This window comes from Pristis pectinata, chromosome 28 (assembly GCF_009764475.1).
Source record: "Pristis pectinata isolate sPriPec2 chromosome 28, sPriPec2.1.pri, whole genome shotgun sequence".
In the NCBI taxonomy this organism is placed as follows: Eukaryota; Metazoa; Chordata; class Chondrichthyes; order Rhinopristiformes; family Pristidae; genus Pristis; species Pristis pectinata.
This window is the reverse complement of record NC_067432.1, coordinates 28,439,665-28,456,448: the sequence shown is the minus strand read 5'-3', so window position 1 is coordinate 28,456,448 and position 16,784 is coordinate 28,439,665. Positions and strand designations below refer to the sequence as shown.

Sequence of the window (16,784 nt, the reverse complement as noted above, 5' to 3'; positions counted from 1 at the left end):
CTTATGCATGTTATTAATGTTTGTGCAGACTACAAAATGCCATTTGTCTTCCATTGCCTTACATGCATATCAAAATATTTTAGCAAGTAAACCAAGGAATGGAAAAGCACGATTCATGAGGTCCATTGCCCAACTCATCATCTCCCATCCTCTCTAACCTATATGGGCTGCAGAAATATCAATGGATCTTAAACAAAGAACAGACATTATCTGCCCAGCCTTCAAAACATTAATCAACATCAGTAAATTAACAGTCTGTGTTGTCAAACTTGAAGCCATCCACAAACATGAGCAGGTAGCTGTTAGATAATATTATTACTAACATAATTTTAATTACGATCTGTTTTATATTACCTCTGGTGGGATCAAAGAAAAATTACACCACAGGAGATAGCGTTCAATCCACTGAGCTCCTGCCTGCTTTCGTGGAGACAATTCCCATTTTCCAGCTCGTTCCCTCCAGCTATGCAAATATTTCCCTTCAGGAAATATGCAACTTCCTTTTGAAAGACGTGATTAAACCTTACATCTAGTGCATTCTAAATTTCAACAGCACAGAGAAGATGTTCGTCGTGTCCCCTCTGGTTCTCTTACCAGTGATCTGAAATTTGTGCACCCCCGATTCTCAATGGGAACAGTTCATGATCTGTCAAGATGTTAAGCATCCCTCTGAGGGATTAACAGGCGAGATGTTGTTTACTCCAGCAGAGGACTGAGAACCACGGGTGAGGGGTTGAAAGACAGCTGAGATAAGGGAAACATTTCTTTGCCCTGAATTTTCTATCTCAGTAGGTTGTAGATGTTTGGTCTTTTAATAAAGTCAAAGCTGAGCGGTAACACTTGGGGCGGGAAGGTATCTGCAGCTCCTGGGGATGGGGAGGGAAGGCAGGCACAGGACCAGCATCAGGGCCGACATAACCACCTTACGTTCTCCCCTCTGCTCCAAAATCCTGACTCCTCCGCCCCAGGGTTTTGTTGTTAAATCCCTTCTGACGGGCTTTCACCCGGTGCCACCGCCACCACCCACAGGCCGGCGAGCAGCACACACCCACCAGTAACGCCCCCCGCCCTCCCACCTGCTGCAAACCTCGCGATGTTTCCGCAGCACGTCACCCTGGAAACCAGGCGACGGGGACGCGATGGAGTGCCGGCGGTCGGCGGGCTCGGTGAGGGGCGGCGGGGCGGCGGGGCGGCGGGGCGGTCGGCAATGGGGGTCTTCGCTGGGAGTGAGAGGCTCGCATTTCACTCCCTGATGTGTTCAGGCCGGTTTACCGGAGCAGAGTGAGTGGAATCTGCCCGGAGGAAGGGGCCTGATGACAGGCCCGGGGGACGTGGGCTTCAGTGTCAGAGCCTTCCCTTCCAGTGGGCTGGCCTGTGACTCACATCCGTGGGCTTCAACTGCCTCTGGTTGTTGCGGGGCTAAAGTTTGCCATCTGGGCACTGGCTAAACATGGTTTCATGTGCATTACGTTTTTATTCATTGCCAGTTATAACAGGTGATCAATGTAGACGCATGGCCACAACAGCTGGGCCTTCAGCAGATTATAATTATATAAAATAAAGACGAGCACAGGCTGATAGGCACCAGAAAATACTTGAGATTATTTTCTCTCATGACAATGACACTTATTTTTGGTGAATACTCGTATTTATGTCGTAATGTTGGGTCATTAAGTGAATCATATCAAAAACATCTATTGAACCCTCCTGAAAGAAAGAACAGATGACTTAAGTTTCATAAAATATGTTTCGTGTTCTAAAGTGGTTTGCAGTCATTGAGATGCTCTTGAAACTTAAACCTGACGGAAACTTCGGTCTCCAGCCGCTGACCCCATTCCCCTTCCTGGCAATTGTAAGAAACTTCAATCAGGTTGTTCACAACAGTGATATCATATTTCACCTAAGATGAGCTTCAGTGCATTATATATCTGCCATCACAAAGACACATAGTTTATTTCTACCTTGTTTCTTTGTTGTGCCTCAGCTCTATTGCTGAAGCACTCATTCATGCTTTTGTTACCTCGAGACGTCTATTTATTGCAATTTTGGCTGGCCTCCTTTATTGCAAAAAGCAAAGGTCATCCAAAACCCTGCTGCCTGCATCCTAATTCTCACTGAAGTATAGATGCAGTAGGCAATTAGGAAGGCAAATAATATGTTGGCCTTCAGTGGAAGAGGATTTGAGTGCAAGAATGAAGATATTTTCTTACAATTATATAGAGCCTTGATCAGACTGCACTTGGGGTAATGTGTACACATTTCGTTTCCTTACCTAAAAAAAAGTACTGTTTTGGAGGGAGTGCAGTGAAGATTCACAAGACTGGCTTCTTGGATGATGGGTCTATTGTATGAAGGGAGAGTTAGCAGATGAGATTATTAGTTTGACACAATATTGTGGGCTGAAGAGCCTGTTCCTGTGCTGTACTGTTCTATGTTCTGCTAGCCCTCTGCACAGTTTAGAAGAATGAGGGGTGACCTAAAATTCTTAGGGCTGGACAGGGTAGCTATGGAGAGAATGTTTTTCCTGGCTGTGGAGTCTAGAACTAGGCTTCACAGTCTCAGAACAAAGAGGCTGGCCATTTAGGACTGAAATGGGGAAAGATTTCTTCGCTTTGAAATTCTATATCCTGGATTATTGCGGAGGCTTAGTTAATGATTGCATTCAAAACTGAGATAGATAACTTCAAGGGATATGTGGATAGGGCAGGAAAATGGTATCGAGGTAGATGAATCATTATCTTGTTACTTCTCCTGTTTCTTAGGTTCTTCCACTTGCTGGTCTACATTGGCTCCCAATAAACAAATGTCTTATATAATTCTTATTTTATTGGCCTCACACCTGTTATCTTCAGCTACACCATTCCCTGTAATTTCCATGTGAATTACCTTCTGCAGTCCTCTAATTCTATTCTCTTTATCACTTCATTGTTTCCCTGTAATTTCCATGTGAATTACCTTCTGCAGTCCTCTAATTCTATTCTCTTTATCACTTCATTGTTGGAAGCTGTGCCTTGAGTTGCTAAGGCCCTAAACTCTGGAATTCTCTCCCTAAATCTCTCCGCCTTTCATTTTTTCCTTTCTTCTTTATGCCATTCCCTAAAACCGACCTTTGATCAAGTTTTATTGTCATCTGTCCTGATATCAGCTAACATACTTAAGAATTTTTTTTATTTAATGGTACAAATGTTTTGGAATGCTTTGTACCTAAAGGACATTGCATGAATGAAAGTTAAGAGTCATAGAGCAATACAGCATGGATACAGGCCCTTCAGCCCACGGTGCCCACCCAGCTAGTCCCAATTTCCTGCGTTCGGCCCATATCCCTCTAAGCCCCACCTGTCCATGTAGCTATCCAATTGCTTCTTAAATGATACTATTGTACCTGCCTCAACCACTTCCTCTGGCAGCTCATTTTATATACTCACCACCCTCCATGGAAAAAGTTGCCCCTCAGGTCCCTTTTAACTCTTTCCACTCTCACCCTGAATTAAAAATGTGTTGGAGTATTAAAAAAATATCCAGTAGTCCAGCACCACCAAGGTCCTGAGCCTGCCAGATTACCGGAGTTTTACTGTATAATAAACATGAAATGTATTTAAGTAGGATGTGAGTAGTATATTCCGCATGTTCAGACCATAGATTGTTGTAACAGACTGGTACAAATTGAACCTAACAGCATGTTTGCTAATTACTTGTTTCAGTGTTTTCCTGATTGTGTTTCATCAATCTATTTCTGATTTTGCCACTGGTACAAAAGAAAGTTCTATTATAATTTCTAAATTTTTTTTGTATTGGTTTTGGGTTCTTTTAAATCCAGACAAAGAAAGCTCTGTCTACTAGATCTGGCTCCCTTCCATCAGCTTCAACAAAGAAAGCTCCTCCAGATTTACTTGCGAAAGAAGAAGAGTACAAGTATGAACATTTTCCACATTAATTTATATGTTGTATGTAGTAATTCATAGTCTGACATTTTTCCAGTATGAATGTGCAATCAATACTGTGTAAGAAATGAAAATATTTTTAATGAAACATTTGATATTTAATTAGGAAATTAAATGCAGAACTGGAAGCAAAAACAGCTGAACTGGTCCGGCAAGCTGAAGAAGTTATGGTGAGTTTAGCTGACGAGTGAAGGATAATATTTCAAATTGCTGTCATTGTAGGAAAATTTCTTTGCTTTTTTTCTGACAAATTTCTTTCTCCCTGTGTTAGTGGGAGTGAACCAATGCCGAATGTGTCAATGCTATCGATTCAATAACATGTATGATCAGCAATGTGGAAAAGTCCTGTCCAGCTTCTGATCTGATTGAGGCTTTGAAATTTATTGAAGTGCAAATTTACTATTAGGAGTCTTTGCAACATTGAGTTTTTGGATTACTGAACAATTGCTCAATAACAAGTTAATATTCACATCATTGGACTTAAGTCATGCTTTAAAATGTGCTGGTAAGGTAGTGCCTCCAAATACCGATTCATGGCATAAACAGTATATGCTTTTTGCCTTTTTAACTCCTGTGCATTACATTACTAATACTTCAAAGCATTAGATGGTGGCAAGGCTAGGCAATTTTAACCTTTAGGGGATTAAAAATTTAAATTGTTTATTCTAATCCCTTTGTACACATCTTATGATAGTTTTATAGTGGTGGTTTGCATGACTTATCTGTCTCAAGTTTGAGAGCCAGGACTGTTAATTATATTTAAATCATGTTTTAATTTGGGATTTAAATTTAACATTGGCAAGAAAGGTTTACCAAGGTTTGATGTATCTGCCAGCTAAATGTAGACAATGACCATGAGATAGTGCATAATTTGTGCATTTTATTAGCTACCTGTAAGAGGTGGAGGAGCAAAAGTGCTCTTTTGGCCACTTAAGCAAGCTTTCTGCTTTGAATACCTGATGTTTTCCTTCTCCACCCCTTCTGCAATACCAAGCTTTATTCCCCATTGATCTCTTCCTCCCTACCGCCCCCAAATTCATTCTCAGGCAGGGAGGACAATTAATCACATTTGCTTGTTAATTGAAACATGAGCAGTATTGGCAAAGTATTCAGAACTCTCTCTGGATCTGAATTTTTACAGCAGTAACATTTCAGCAGTTGTGTAGATTTTAGAACATTGAACATGGAACTTTGTCCAGTCCCTTCCCACCTACAACCAGGACATCTCGCATGCTCTCCACCATCTTAACAACTTTCAGTTCCCTGACCCTCACCACCTCTTCTTTTCTTCAACCATAGAACAGTACAGCACATGAACAACCCTTTGGTATATGATGTCAATCCAAATTAATCCCATCTGCCTGCACATGATTTATACCCCTCCATTCCCTGCCTGTTCATGTGTCTGTCTAAATGCCTCTTAAATGCTTCTACCACTTCCCCGGTAGCATGTTAAAGGTACCTACCACTCTCTGACTTAAAAAAAACTTCCCTCTCAAATCTTCTTTAAACTTCCCCCCCTCACTTTAAAAGACTCGACAATCTACGCTATCTATGCCTTTCATAATTTTCTATGCTTCTATCAGGTTGCCCCTCAGCCTCTCACACTCCAGAGAAAACAATCCAAGTTTGTCTAATCTCTCCTTATAGCTAATGCTCTCCAATCTAGGCAACATCTTGGTAAACATCTTCTGCATCCTCTTCAAAGCTTCCATATCCGTCCTGTAATGCAGTGACCAGAAATGCACACAGTACATCTAACCAAAGTTTTATACAACTGCAACATGACTTCTCGAATTTTATACCTAACACCCTGACCGATGAAGGCAAGTCTGCCATACACCACCTTTACCAACCTATCTATATTTCATATTCACATTGATGACAGCAGCTCTCTTCCCCTGTGTTCCTGCCAGTCAGAACATCAAATGGCTCTATCTGCTGTAAAGGCCTGAATATTTTAATGACAGAAGATAGTAGTAAGAAAATTCTTTAAACCTTTAGGGCTGGAAATTTTACTGTACCTAAGCTGGTGCTTCAAAGGGGCACTACAAGGAGGTCCTATGCTAGGTTTGTCCAAGGTCCCCATCACCAAAATTCCGCTGTGCACAAAATCTGAGGTGTCACATGTAAGAAATCAAGTCTTGCAGGCTCTTTCCACCAGTAGGTCTGCCATTGCAAGGGGTGGAAGGTTGAACCAAGAGGGGATTGAGTCAGCTAAAGAGGGGAAGATGTAGGGGTCTGTTAATGGTGCAGCAGCTGGTGGTTAGGGATTGAGTAGAGAATGAAAAAAGCAATGCATTGTCAGTTTATGGGGAAGGGGGTGAGTGGGGGTTGATGGTGAGAGTAAACAAAGGAGCATCTCTTTAAGTAGGAGCCAGCAGGTCACATTAGGTTCCTTGTAAATAATGCTCTGGAAGGCCTCAACCTATCCATTAAGGCTTGCAAGGTCCATGCTGTTTGCACAAAAGAATTTGGTGCAAGTGGTGACAAAATATGCGTATCAGTGGCTGCTGTGTTTACATGCATCTTCCAGCCAGTGGACCCAAAGCAAATTTTTAGAAGTCCACGACCGACACAATTACAGTTCTGTAAGGCAAGTCTAGGAGGGATATATTATGTTCAAAACATTTTATTTAGTCATCCCCATGCAGCAATAGAATATGCTTTTTATATGAAATAAGATTTAACATTTTCTTTTCTTGCTACTGCTTTGGTATTTCAAACAAAATTTGCAACTCCTCAAATAAAGAAGCAGTCCACATGCAAATGCAGCAAGACCTGGACGATATTCAGGCCTGGGCTGATAGGTGGCAAGTAACATCTGTGCCACACAAGTGCCAGGCAATGACAATATCCAACATGAGAAGATCCAGCTATCACCCCTGACATTTAATCGCATCATTGAATCCCCCTCTATCAATATCTTGGGGGTTGCCATTGACCAGAAACTGAGATACAAGAGTGGGTCAGAGGCTAAGAATGCTGTGGCAAGTAATGTGCCTCCTAACTGTCCAAAGCCTGTCCACCATCCAGAAGGTTCAATTGAGGAATGTGACGGAATACTGTCCACTTGCCTAGATGAGTGCAGCTTCAACCACACTCAAGAAGCTTGACATCATCCAGGACATAGCAGCCCACTTGATAGACACCCCATCCACAACCATTCACTCACACCACCACCAATGCACGGTAGCAGCAGTTTGTACCATATACAGGATACATTGCATCAACTCACCAAAATTCCTTAGACAGCACCTTCCAAACCCATCACCTCTACCAGCTAGAAGGACAAGGGCAACAAAAGCATGAGAAAACCACTGCCTGGAAGTTGTCCTCTAAGCACCATCCTGACTTGGAAATATATTGCTGTTTCTTCACCATTGCTGGGTCAAAATCTTGGAACTCCCTGCCGAACAGCATTGTGGGTATACCCACACCTCAAAGATGGCAGCAGTTCAAGAAAGCAGTTAACCGCCACCTTCTCAAGGGCAATTAGGGATGGGTCAGCCTGCATAGCTCACATACTTTGAATGAATAAAAAAGAATTATCTGTTCTACTTTTCCTTTTCCTTTTACTTAAACCATTTAGATATAGCTTGACTTTTCTTATCTATTCTCTAGCTTTTCAACATTCATGCTTAGAATTAGGTTTTGATGGTTATTTTTTGATGATCATTACAATGATCTACAGTTAACTGAATAGCTCTCAATAGTTGAATCTCTGTGTTTAGAAGGGACAAGAGGAAATACTGTCTCAATCAAGACCACAGTATGAAATAACTGAACCAGTGGACAAAGAGAAACTGAGGTATGTAATTAACCTCTGAACAAATGGATTGTTGTGAAGGAATATTATGCTTTATATAAATGATTCATGCATGATGACACCTAGAACCCTTTGTCAAGCAGCATTCTGTCATCCCTCTCAATTTAAACAGCATGTGTTCTGTTTTCAGTTCTCTCCACCAAAGCCAATAACTTTACATTTCCATCTATTATGTATTTTCTTTCTAAAGTATGCCCATTCACATAACCTTTCTATATTCCTTACGGAGTCTTCGTTCTTAAACTTGCTTTTCCACCTATCTTTGCCTTGTAAGGAATTCTGGCTATAACACACTGGTCCCATGGTTGTAATGTGCACAGTATTCTGGTGTTAATCTAATTTTGGTCTTGCAGTAATTCAGTATTGTTTTCTTGAATTTGTATTTGCATATAAATAGAAAACCAATGATTTGTTTGTCTGGTTCTGTTAATGCCCTTTGTATTTGTATAGCAAGATGCCTTGTCCTAAAAATTCAATTGCATAGCATTGCCAACTTCAATGCCACTTTTGGAATGTTTCCAGGGAAACAAGTACACCTATCTTGGGAATTACCATCATCAGTCAATTCCTGGGCAACCACAGTTTTCATTGTGCAGCACTAGACTGAGACAGCATTAGTTTATCCCCATCATTTTTCTATCCTGAGGCCCTTCACCATAGTACCAGAAAAGCTGCCCACCCACTGATCTCACAGCACACCCTGCCCCAACAGCCCAAACGCTCCTCTCCCATTTTCTCCAATTGGGGCAGGCTTCAATCTCCTAGTGCCCCAATAGCCACAGGCTTCAGCCCTCATTACTGACCAATCAATATCTCTTGCCCTGGCACTGATCCTGAACCTCAACTTCAAACCAGCACACAATAATTCTAGGTCCTATTACTATCCTACTATTTAAATTTATTTTCTTTCTGACTCTTATTCTTGATATTTTTTAGTGTTGAGTTGCAGCTACCCTTCTGGGTCAACCTGCAATTCCTCCTGCATAATTTCATACCCTTGGCCACAATTGGACAATAATTGGGTGTTCTCAGCAAATTTTATTATAATAGCGTTAATTCTTAGTTCCTTGTCATTTGTATTTATAACAAGAAAGTGCAGCCCCAATGCAGACCTTTGTGGAACACTACACCGTTATTTTCCATTCCTGCCCTTTTGCTTTCTGGCCTCCAAGAATCTCTTTATTCTTTTGACTGCAATCCTCTTCACTTCGTGGGCCATTACCATTGCAGTGACTCTTTGATGATATTAATTAAATAATTTTTGAAAATTCATTTTACTTATACTTTTTTTTAACAATTATGTTGTGGAATTCTTCAATGTTTGACCTGGCATTTTAAAAATTTGTACTGACTGCTTTCATAATTCTCTGATGCTTCGTAATTGGCCAATATTTGCTTTCGATTCCTTGGTTATTCCTATGACCTTTTTTAAAGAGGTGTCTTGTTTGCCACACTCAAGTCAGAGGTTGATTTCCCCCCCCCCCAGTTTCTCGCAGGATCTTTGTACACATTTAGCCTTCAGTGATTTCTCTACCTTAAGTTTGTATCCTTCATTTTATTTTACTTTTGTAAATAATAGCCTTCACTAACTGCTCTACACCCACTTCACCAATTTCCACTTCCTCTGGCAACTGAGACAAAATATTTGCATTGTTTTTCTACCACTTCGTTATTCTCTTTTAGAAGCTTTCCTCCTCCATCTCGCTATGACTCACCTAATGCTATGAAAACAGTACCCAACTCATTTGTGGTTTTGTACCACCATATGGGTCACGCATATTTATGTGAACTTTTTATGTGCTAATATCTTTCTCCAGTGGCGAGACATTATTCAAAAAACTAACTTAATTCTGAATAATATTGCTGGAATGTTGTCAGAGTAGACAGGTAATGAAGTTGGTATTTTCCCAGTTTTTAAAAAAAGTTTATATTTCTAGCAAAAGCTTGTTTACATTAATTAATAAGTTCTAATGTTTGAAAACAATGATAAATGTGTAGGAGGAACTAATAGATTAAGAGCATGTGACAAATTATAAAGTTCGTTATAATTCTTTTAATATAGCAATTAACCACATGAGATTGTACTGCCATCTTCTGTTTAGACAAATCATTAGTTAATCTGCAAAATGTACTGCTTCTAGTGAAAGCAATTACAAGGTTTAAGGTGTTGAAACAAAGATGTTTTATGCTTATAATTCTCCAGCCATTAATGTGGCGATATCACAATTGTGCTCAGTGCAGCTGTTTCGTAAAGGGTCAATGCATCCGCATGGTGAGGGAGGGAAGTTAGAGGAAAATGGCAACCATGTTCACAACTAGTTTCAGAAGAGAACTGTTTGGAAGATAATGATTTGATGTGTTGGGGAGCCCAGAGAAGGAAAAGGAAGATAAAGCCTACAAAAAAGCATCTACACCTTCAAGGGAGTTACATTTAATAGAATTTCTATCAATTCTTGCCTACATTTTTTTCTTCCATTGTCTTCATTTTGAAACTGCTTATCAGCACAGATTTCTCTTTAGGTTAGATCATAAATTAAAAGAGTTTATTGTGACCACTGTTTAAAAAAAATGCTGGTTTATGTTTTGTTAATAGGAGGTGACATCTGAATGTAGAAAGCCAGATGGTGGTTATATTTTCCACCTCCTGAGATAAAGACTTAATTTCTACATGATGCAGTCCAATTATGATCTGATTTAAAGCATTCAAAACAAGGATAGTGATTTTAGATTAAATAGTAACATTAACTCAAAAATAAACAGTGGCCCTAAAGTTGAGAATTAAGTATTTGAGGTATCAAGTTGTTGAATAATTTAAAACAGTGATATGTAGATAACTGTGTATGTGTATTGGCAACTTGCATTTAACAGTATTCCTCCAATGGAGGACTGAAGCTAAAAGAATGAGTCACAAATGATGTTCATTTAGCATCTGGATGAGATTATTTGCCCTGTATATTTAATGTTGTTAAAAAGGTGAACTAATAAGAAAATATGTATTAATATACTGCTTTTTCTTCCCCAGAGAATTTTTTTCTTTTGATGGATCATCTTTTGAAAATAAAGTAAAAAAGGTACCACCATAACTGAAAAATCTAAGCTTGCATTTATCATTCATCATATTTAATTTATTTGGTCACAAATGTAATTTAACCCAAGAGCTGTCTTGGGTAGAACTTTAAAGCTAACTGACAATTAACAGCATGAAATATGATTAAAGGTTTAGAGAAACTTAAAACGTTTGCAGAAACTGACTGAAAATCTGATAATTTTTTTTTCTTGTGCTTCTCTTTTACAAAATTAACCTTGGTAAATAACAGGAAAAGACTATCTAGTCCATTTATATTTGGGGTGACCATATGCATCATTTACTCAACCATGATGTCTCTTGGGAGAGGCACAATTTTAATTAGTTTAGGAAAAATTGGGAGCTGCTATTCTAACCACCAAAAGCTTTGCTTGATGGTATTAGAGATTACAGCTGGCTATTACTAATTATCATTCCAACAAACTGATAACTTAAGTCAGGATGTAGCATAGAAACATCATACATTGTTACTTATCAAATGCACAGCATCAGTGCCTGAAGTTTAACACTTTTTCTCTTGTCTTGGAATCCCTTCTTGCTTAGCCTCTCTCTACTTCCAGAAGCTTTTCCAGTTTTACAACTCCCTTTTCTGAGCTCTCAGTTCTTCATGTGCAACTTCATTTCACCGTTGGCCTTTACCTTGATCTGCTTCTCTACACTTCCCTCCCTATCTACATCTTCTTTAAACTTCTTCCTTGAAATGTATCTCCTTGATCAAGGCTTTGTTTCCTCTTTCTAATCTCTTCACATAGGAGGCTACTTCAGCCCATCAAGACTATGCTGGCTCACAGAGCGATCCCATTCCCCATGAATTTTCCTGTAAACTATTCTTACTGCATTCCCATCAACTGCACCCCGCTCCCTCCCCAGATACACACCAGAGGTAATTTACAGCTGCCAATTAACCTACAAACTATAGGTCTTTTGGAATATGGGAGAAAACAAGAGCACCCGGGAGAAACTCAAACATTCATAGGGAGAACGTGTAAGCTCCACACAGACAGCAATGGTCAGGATTGAACTTGGGTCACTTGAGCCACAAGACAGCAGCTCTACTTGCTGTGCCAGTGTTCTGCTAGTCCTATCTATTTTCTGTGTGTCTTCAGTTAGTGCCTTAAAAGGCTCTGAATAAATATGAGTTTTCTAAATGGACATTTTCTAATTTCAGCCAGGTTTGGCTGGCATATGGAGGAAAGGAAACTGTTGACCTACCAAAGTAGGAGAAAAATAATTTATAAAAATAGGAAGCAAAAAAAACAAGCTGTGCAAGCATTCTAATGTGCCTGTGTGTTGCTCTATTTTTAACTGAAATGTGAATACATATAGCACATGCAAACTCCTTCACTCAATTATTATACAATTTTTATCTTTCTTATTGAGTAACCAGTGCAACTATGGAGAAAAATATAATTTCAGATTTATATATTTGCTGTCCCCAAATGTTTAAAAAGTTATCAGGATCCCAGTACTGAAGTTCTAACAATTTGCTTTTATGCCAAATTGTGAAACAAAACTTTTGATTTGTTCTTCTTGCCTTCTCCCCACTGCAAAAGTAATTCATTGTGTATAAATCAACGTGACGCATCCTGAATGATGTCTTAAGTCCTATACAGATGCAAGATAGTTTGTTCACTTCTTCCTGAAGCATTTAATAGAGGTGCAGCCCTCTGCTATTGATTTAATTGGCTAAATTTATGTGTTAATGTGAATGTGGAATAATTTTATACTTTGCAACACAAGTTTGCAGTTAATAAGAACTTGTCACCATTTTTATTATTTTTTAGCCCAAGAATATGGACGAAAACTTGCATTTCTATAGCCCTCAGAATATCCCAATATGCTTCACTATCAATGAGTAATGCTGAATTGTATATACAGTTGTACTGTATAATAGTACAAACAGCATCCAATTTATGCAAGGCAAGATTCTGTTACCACCAATGAGAAAATAATCTAATATTTTATTTTGGTAATAATAATTGAGGGATAAGTAACAGCTGAGACTTTCTTATGCTTATTAATAATGCTGTCCAGGGATCTTCTGTCACTTCAGGGAACACATGAGGCCTCACTTTAATAGTTTAATGCTTCGTTCCAAAGATGTAACAGCACAGGACTTCCCAAGTGCTACATTGGAGGGCTGGCTAAGACCCTGGAGTGGAAGTTGAAGTCATAACTTTGCAGCTCAGATGCAAGAGGGTTACTAATTGTAAAATATCTTCTGTTACACCTTCTGGAAAAAAAGCAGGTGTTGTTAACCTCATATCTTCCTAATTTATTTGATTCGTTACATGACTGAATTCCAAGGAACATCATGGTATTCGTGATTTTAAAATTAATCAGTATTTAGAACTTTTAATATACTAAAAAGAAGGAAACTAGTTTGACCGCTGCAAGAGTAATGGTAAAAGTGTCACGTTACAATATGGTTCTGGCAAATGCCAATCACTGTACACGTTAACAATCCACCAATCAATGCAATGTTTTGTTTTATAAAGTGACTTCTCCCTTTGCAAGTTTCAGGTAACAACCAAAGATAATATTACGTAACTTGAAATAAAAAATGTCCAAATTCTGCATCTGATGACATGGTATTTTGTGGGTTGAGCAGGAAATATATAACAATGTATTGATTGGTCATATATCATAGATTATTTATGTTAATTGTACCAGTAAATGTTGATGTTCATTACCTCTAACATTTAGGATTTGTACATGTTATGAAGATAAACAAATGATCTATTTATCACATTTATAAATTCCATCTTATGTTGCAATTTTTCCTAAATTCCTAAAGTACATGTGATTTAATAACAAAAAAGCTCCTATGAAGTATTCCATGTAAATGTGCTATTTATAAAAAATGGAAATTTGGTGATCAGTAAGGCATATCATTTGCTCTGCTTTAAATCCAGCACTTGTACTTTATGACAATATGACTATAATTTATACATTAACTACTGAATGACGGATGTGAAAATTTATGAGTGGTTATGATAGGGCACCATGAATTCTAAACAGGATTATCTGCTGCTCTTTGGATATATAAAGTACTCAAATTTCTCCATGAATAAACTAGACAGCTAAGCATTTAAAACTCCAAAGTCAACATGCTTTCAATAGCTCTGTTAAAATACTGATGTGTATCCTATGCTGTTACTTAAATAAAGATGAGGTACGTTGCATTATAGTGGCATAAATAAAAATGCCTTTGCTCATTGATAGCATTGCATGTGAAGTACATTTTAGTGAAGTTAGGAAACATCTAATATTTTTATATGTTACATTGCATGTTGTGAAAATAGGCATTTTTTACATTTGAAGGTATTGATTAATATGCAATGGACTTTAAGTGTTAAATATCTAATATTAAAACAGTTTATGTATAACAATTGTAATTACAGTATCCAGTTGTAAATCTAAATATGTTAATTACAATTATGTATCAACTATGTGGGGCAGCTTGGTGGTGTAGCAGTTAGAACTGACCCTCGCAGCTCTAACAACCTAGGTTCAATTTCTGACCTCGGGTGCTGTCTGTGTGGAATTTGCATGATTTTCTCATGACTGTGCAGGTTTCTGCATTTCCTCCCACATGTCAAAGGCATGCTGGGTGGCTAATTGACTTCTATAAAGTTACCTCTAGTATATGTAAGCGGCAAAAAGAATCAAAGAGGAATTATTAAGCATGTGAAAGAGAATAAGTTGCATGGTTGCAGTGGAACAAACTTACCTTGTTGATAGCTGATATGGTCCCATTAGGCTAAATAGCCTCCTGTGTCATAATTAGTAAGTATCAACAACTAGAATTATAAATATAGGAATCTACTAAGTTATTATTTCTCTTATATAGCCATCAAACATTGTATATGGGAGTTTTTGTACAAGGGATACCAACTAGTTTAATTTTGTATTTACTTTTAAATGCAATTGTTTTCTCACTTTTAGTTTTTCCATTCATTAAAACACAATCCACAAATAAAGGCATCAACCTTAAAAAGCAATCAAATCAGTGATTCTTTAAAGAGACTTCTAAGAAATGCCTTTGTGTCTTCAATGAATCCAGTATAAAAATAATAATTGGAACATGTTTAAATTTTAAAATAGAACCACTAAGCATAGACATTCCATGTTTAAAACATATTGTTCTTCTCAACAGCTAGGTCCCTCTTGTAAATGCCTCTATATTGTTTTCTTCAACTTGAAAACTTGAATCAGCCCAATGTACTGCAAGCGTCCATACCTCCATGATCATGATGTTTGATGGCCTTGGTGCACAGACTTTTTGCTTGTTGTCTTTTTATATGTATGGAGTTCACACCATGATTTCCAAGCTTGATTTCTAATTCTAATCTTGCTGTGAATGACTTAGTTTAAAGTTAACAGGAAATTTTAACTTTTTTTGTCAATCATTGATGCTTTATAAAATGGCTTGCTCTATTGAAAGTCATCTACTTGTATTGTTGGGAATGGTGTCTACTTTTGGTTGGTTAACTTATTTAATTGTTTTTTGTTCTCACCCATTATATCTGTAAGTCTCAGGCTTCCAGGCTTCAAATGATTTTTCATGGCATTTTCTAACATTAAAAATCCTAATCAGAAAACTGCAGATACTGGAAATCTGAAATAAAAATAGAAAATGCTGGAAAAGGCAGAGATATAAATATACCATATTGGTGAAAAATGTGATTTATGCAAACGTTTGGCTGGAAGATGAATATTGTGACATGCCTGCAATGCCAACTTGGTTCCAAAGTCAGGAAAAAACAAAAGAGGCTGTATTTATTGCTAGGCATTGGGATGGGGATGGAGAGAGGGAAGAAATAAAGCTAAGTAAACTGTCTTGCTGTCTTACAAGGAATCAGAACACTTTGTAAATAATGGAAGAGTAAATTGGATGATTCCTGTGACATGGGCAAAAGGTGGACGGGCCCCTCCAGATGGTCAAAGTATGGCCTGAGCTCATTTGTAATGATAATTCTCAAATAACAGGTTGCTTAGAAACCCTCTCCTTCCTGAATTGTTTGTTTGAGACCTGTACTGTCAGCCAATTTCAGAGTTTTGTAGCCTTGGCAGAAACAAAGGGACATAATCAAATTTGCTGATGCATGTTGTATAGTGATCTGAGAGGAACAAAACACAGAGGGAGGTAGAATAACAAAATATTTTTTCACAAATTTAGGAAAAACATTGTATTGCTGCATCTGTAAGTCTTTCAAAATACTTTTGGATGCAAGGATTTATTCTCACTAAGATAACATGTATTTTGGAAAATATCTGCATCAAATGATTGTGTGTGCAAGACTTATAAAAATGTACACTTAACATCATCCAGGAAGATGACGGCTCCCATCTATCAGCTAAACCTTTTACTTGCTCTAACGCAGCGCAATCACATTTATCTATTACATTTGTACTGCAGGTGGTCTATCTACCTATTGGTGCAAAAAGCTCTCCTAGATGCATTTTAAAAATTCCACTGCATCTAATCCTTTCACATCAAAGTGATCCCAGTTAATGTTGGGGAATTGAACTTCCCTGCTACTATAATCCTGTTCCTTCTACACCTCTCTGTGACTTTCCTATATATCTGTCCTCTCAACTCCTGCTGAGAGACCAGTAGTATAATCCTAGCAAAGTGATTGCCTGTTTTTTTGATTGCAAAGCTCAACTCATATGGTATCATTTGAAGAGCCTCTGAGACATCCTCCCTCATTACCGCAGTGATGGACTCCTTAATCAATAATGCAATACCCCCTCCTCTTTTACATCTCCCTCCCAGCACATCTGAAACTTCAAAATGAAATTATTTAACAGCATTAATGTGCTTTTGCACCACTTATTTTCCACAGTTCTCCTCAAGGAGACTTTCCTATGTGGAGTTTTTGGGCTTTCTGAATGTATTTGGTTTTGTACACAGCTAGTTAGA

At 38.2% G+C, this 16,784-nt stretch overlaps 1 protein-coding gene across 2 annotated transcripts in view; it reads left to right on the top strand.

Moving 5' to 3' along the window:
* The first annotated feature begins 1,064 nt into the window (after window positions 1-1,064).
* Window positions 1,065-16,784, top strand: part of tex9 (testis expressed 9) — a 58,276-nt gene continuing 42,556 nt past the window's right edge. Inside the window, exons 1-5 of one of the 2 annotated variants that reach the window (XM_052040558.1) lie at window positions 1,065-1,166; window positions 3,818-3,912; window positions 4,048-4,111; window positions 7,676-7,752; window positions 10,793-10,841. In XM_052040558.1, the coding sequence (XP_051896518.1) occupies window positions 1,140-1,166; window positions 3,818-3,912; window positions 4,048-4,111; window positions 7,676-7,752; window positions 10,793-10,841 (312 nt within the window). In that variant the 5' untranslated portion in view covers window positions 1,065-1,139. Of the gene's footprint in view, window positions 1,167-1,255; window positions 1,282-3,817; window positions 3,913-4,047; window positions 4,112-7,675; window positions 7,753-10,792; window positions 10,842-16,784 lie in introns of those variants that run through there. The other variant, XM_052040559.1, reaches the window with a different exon arrangement.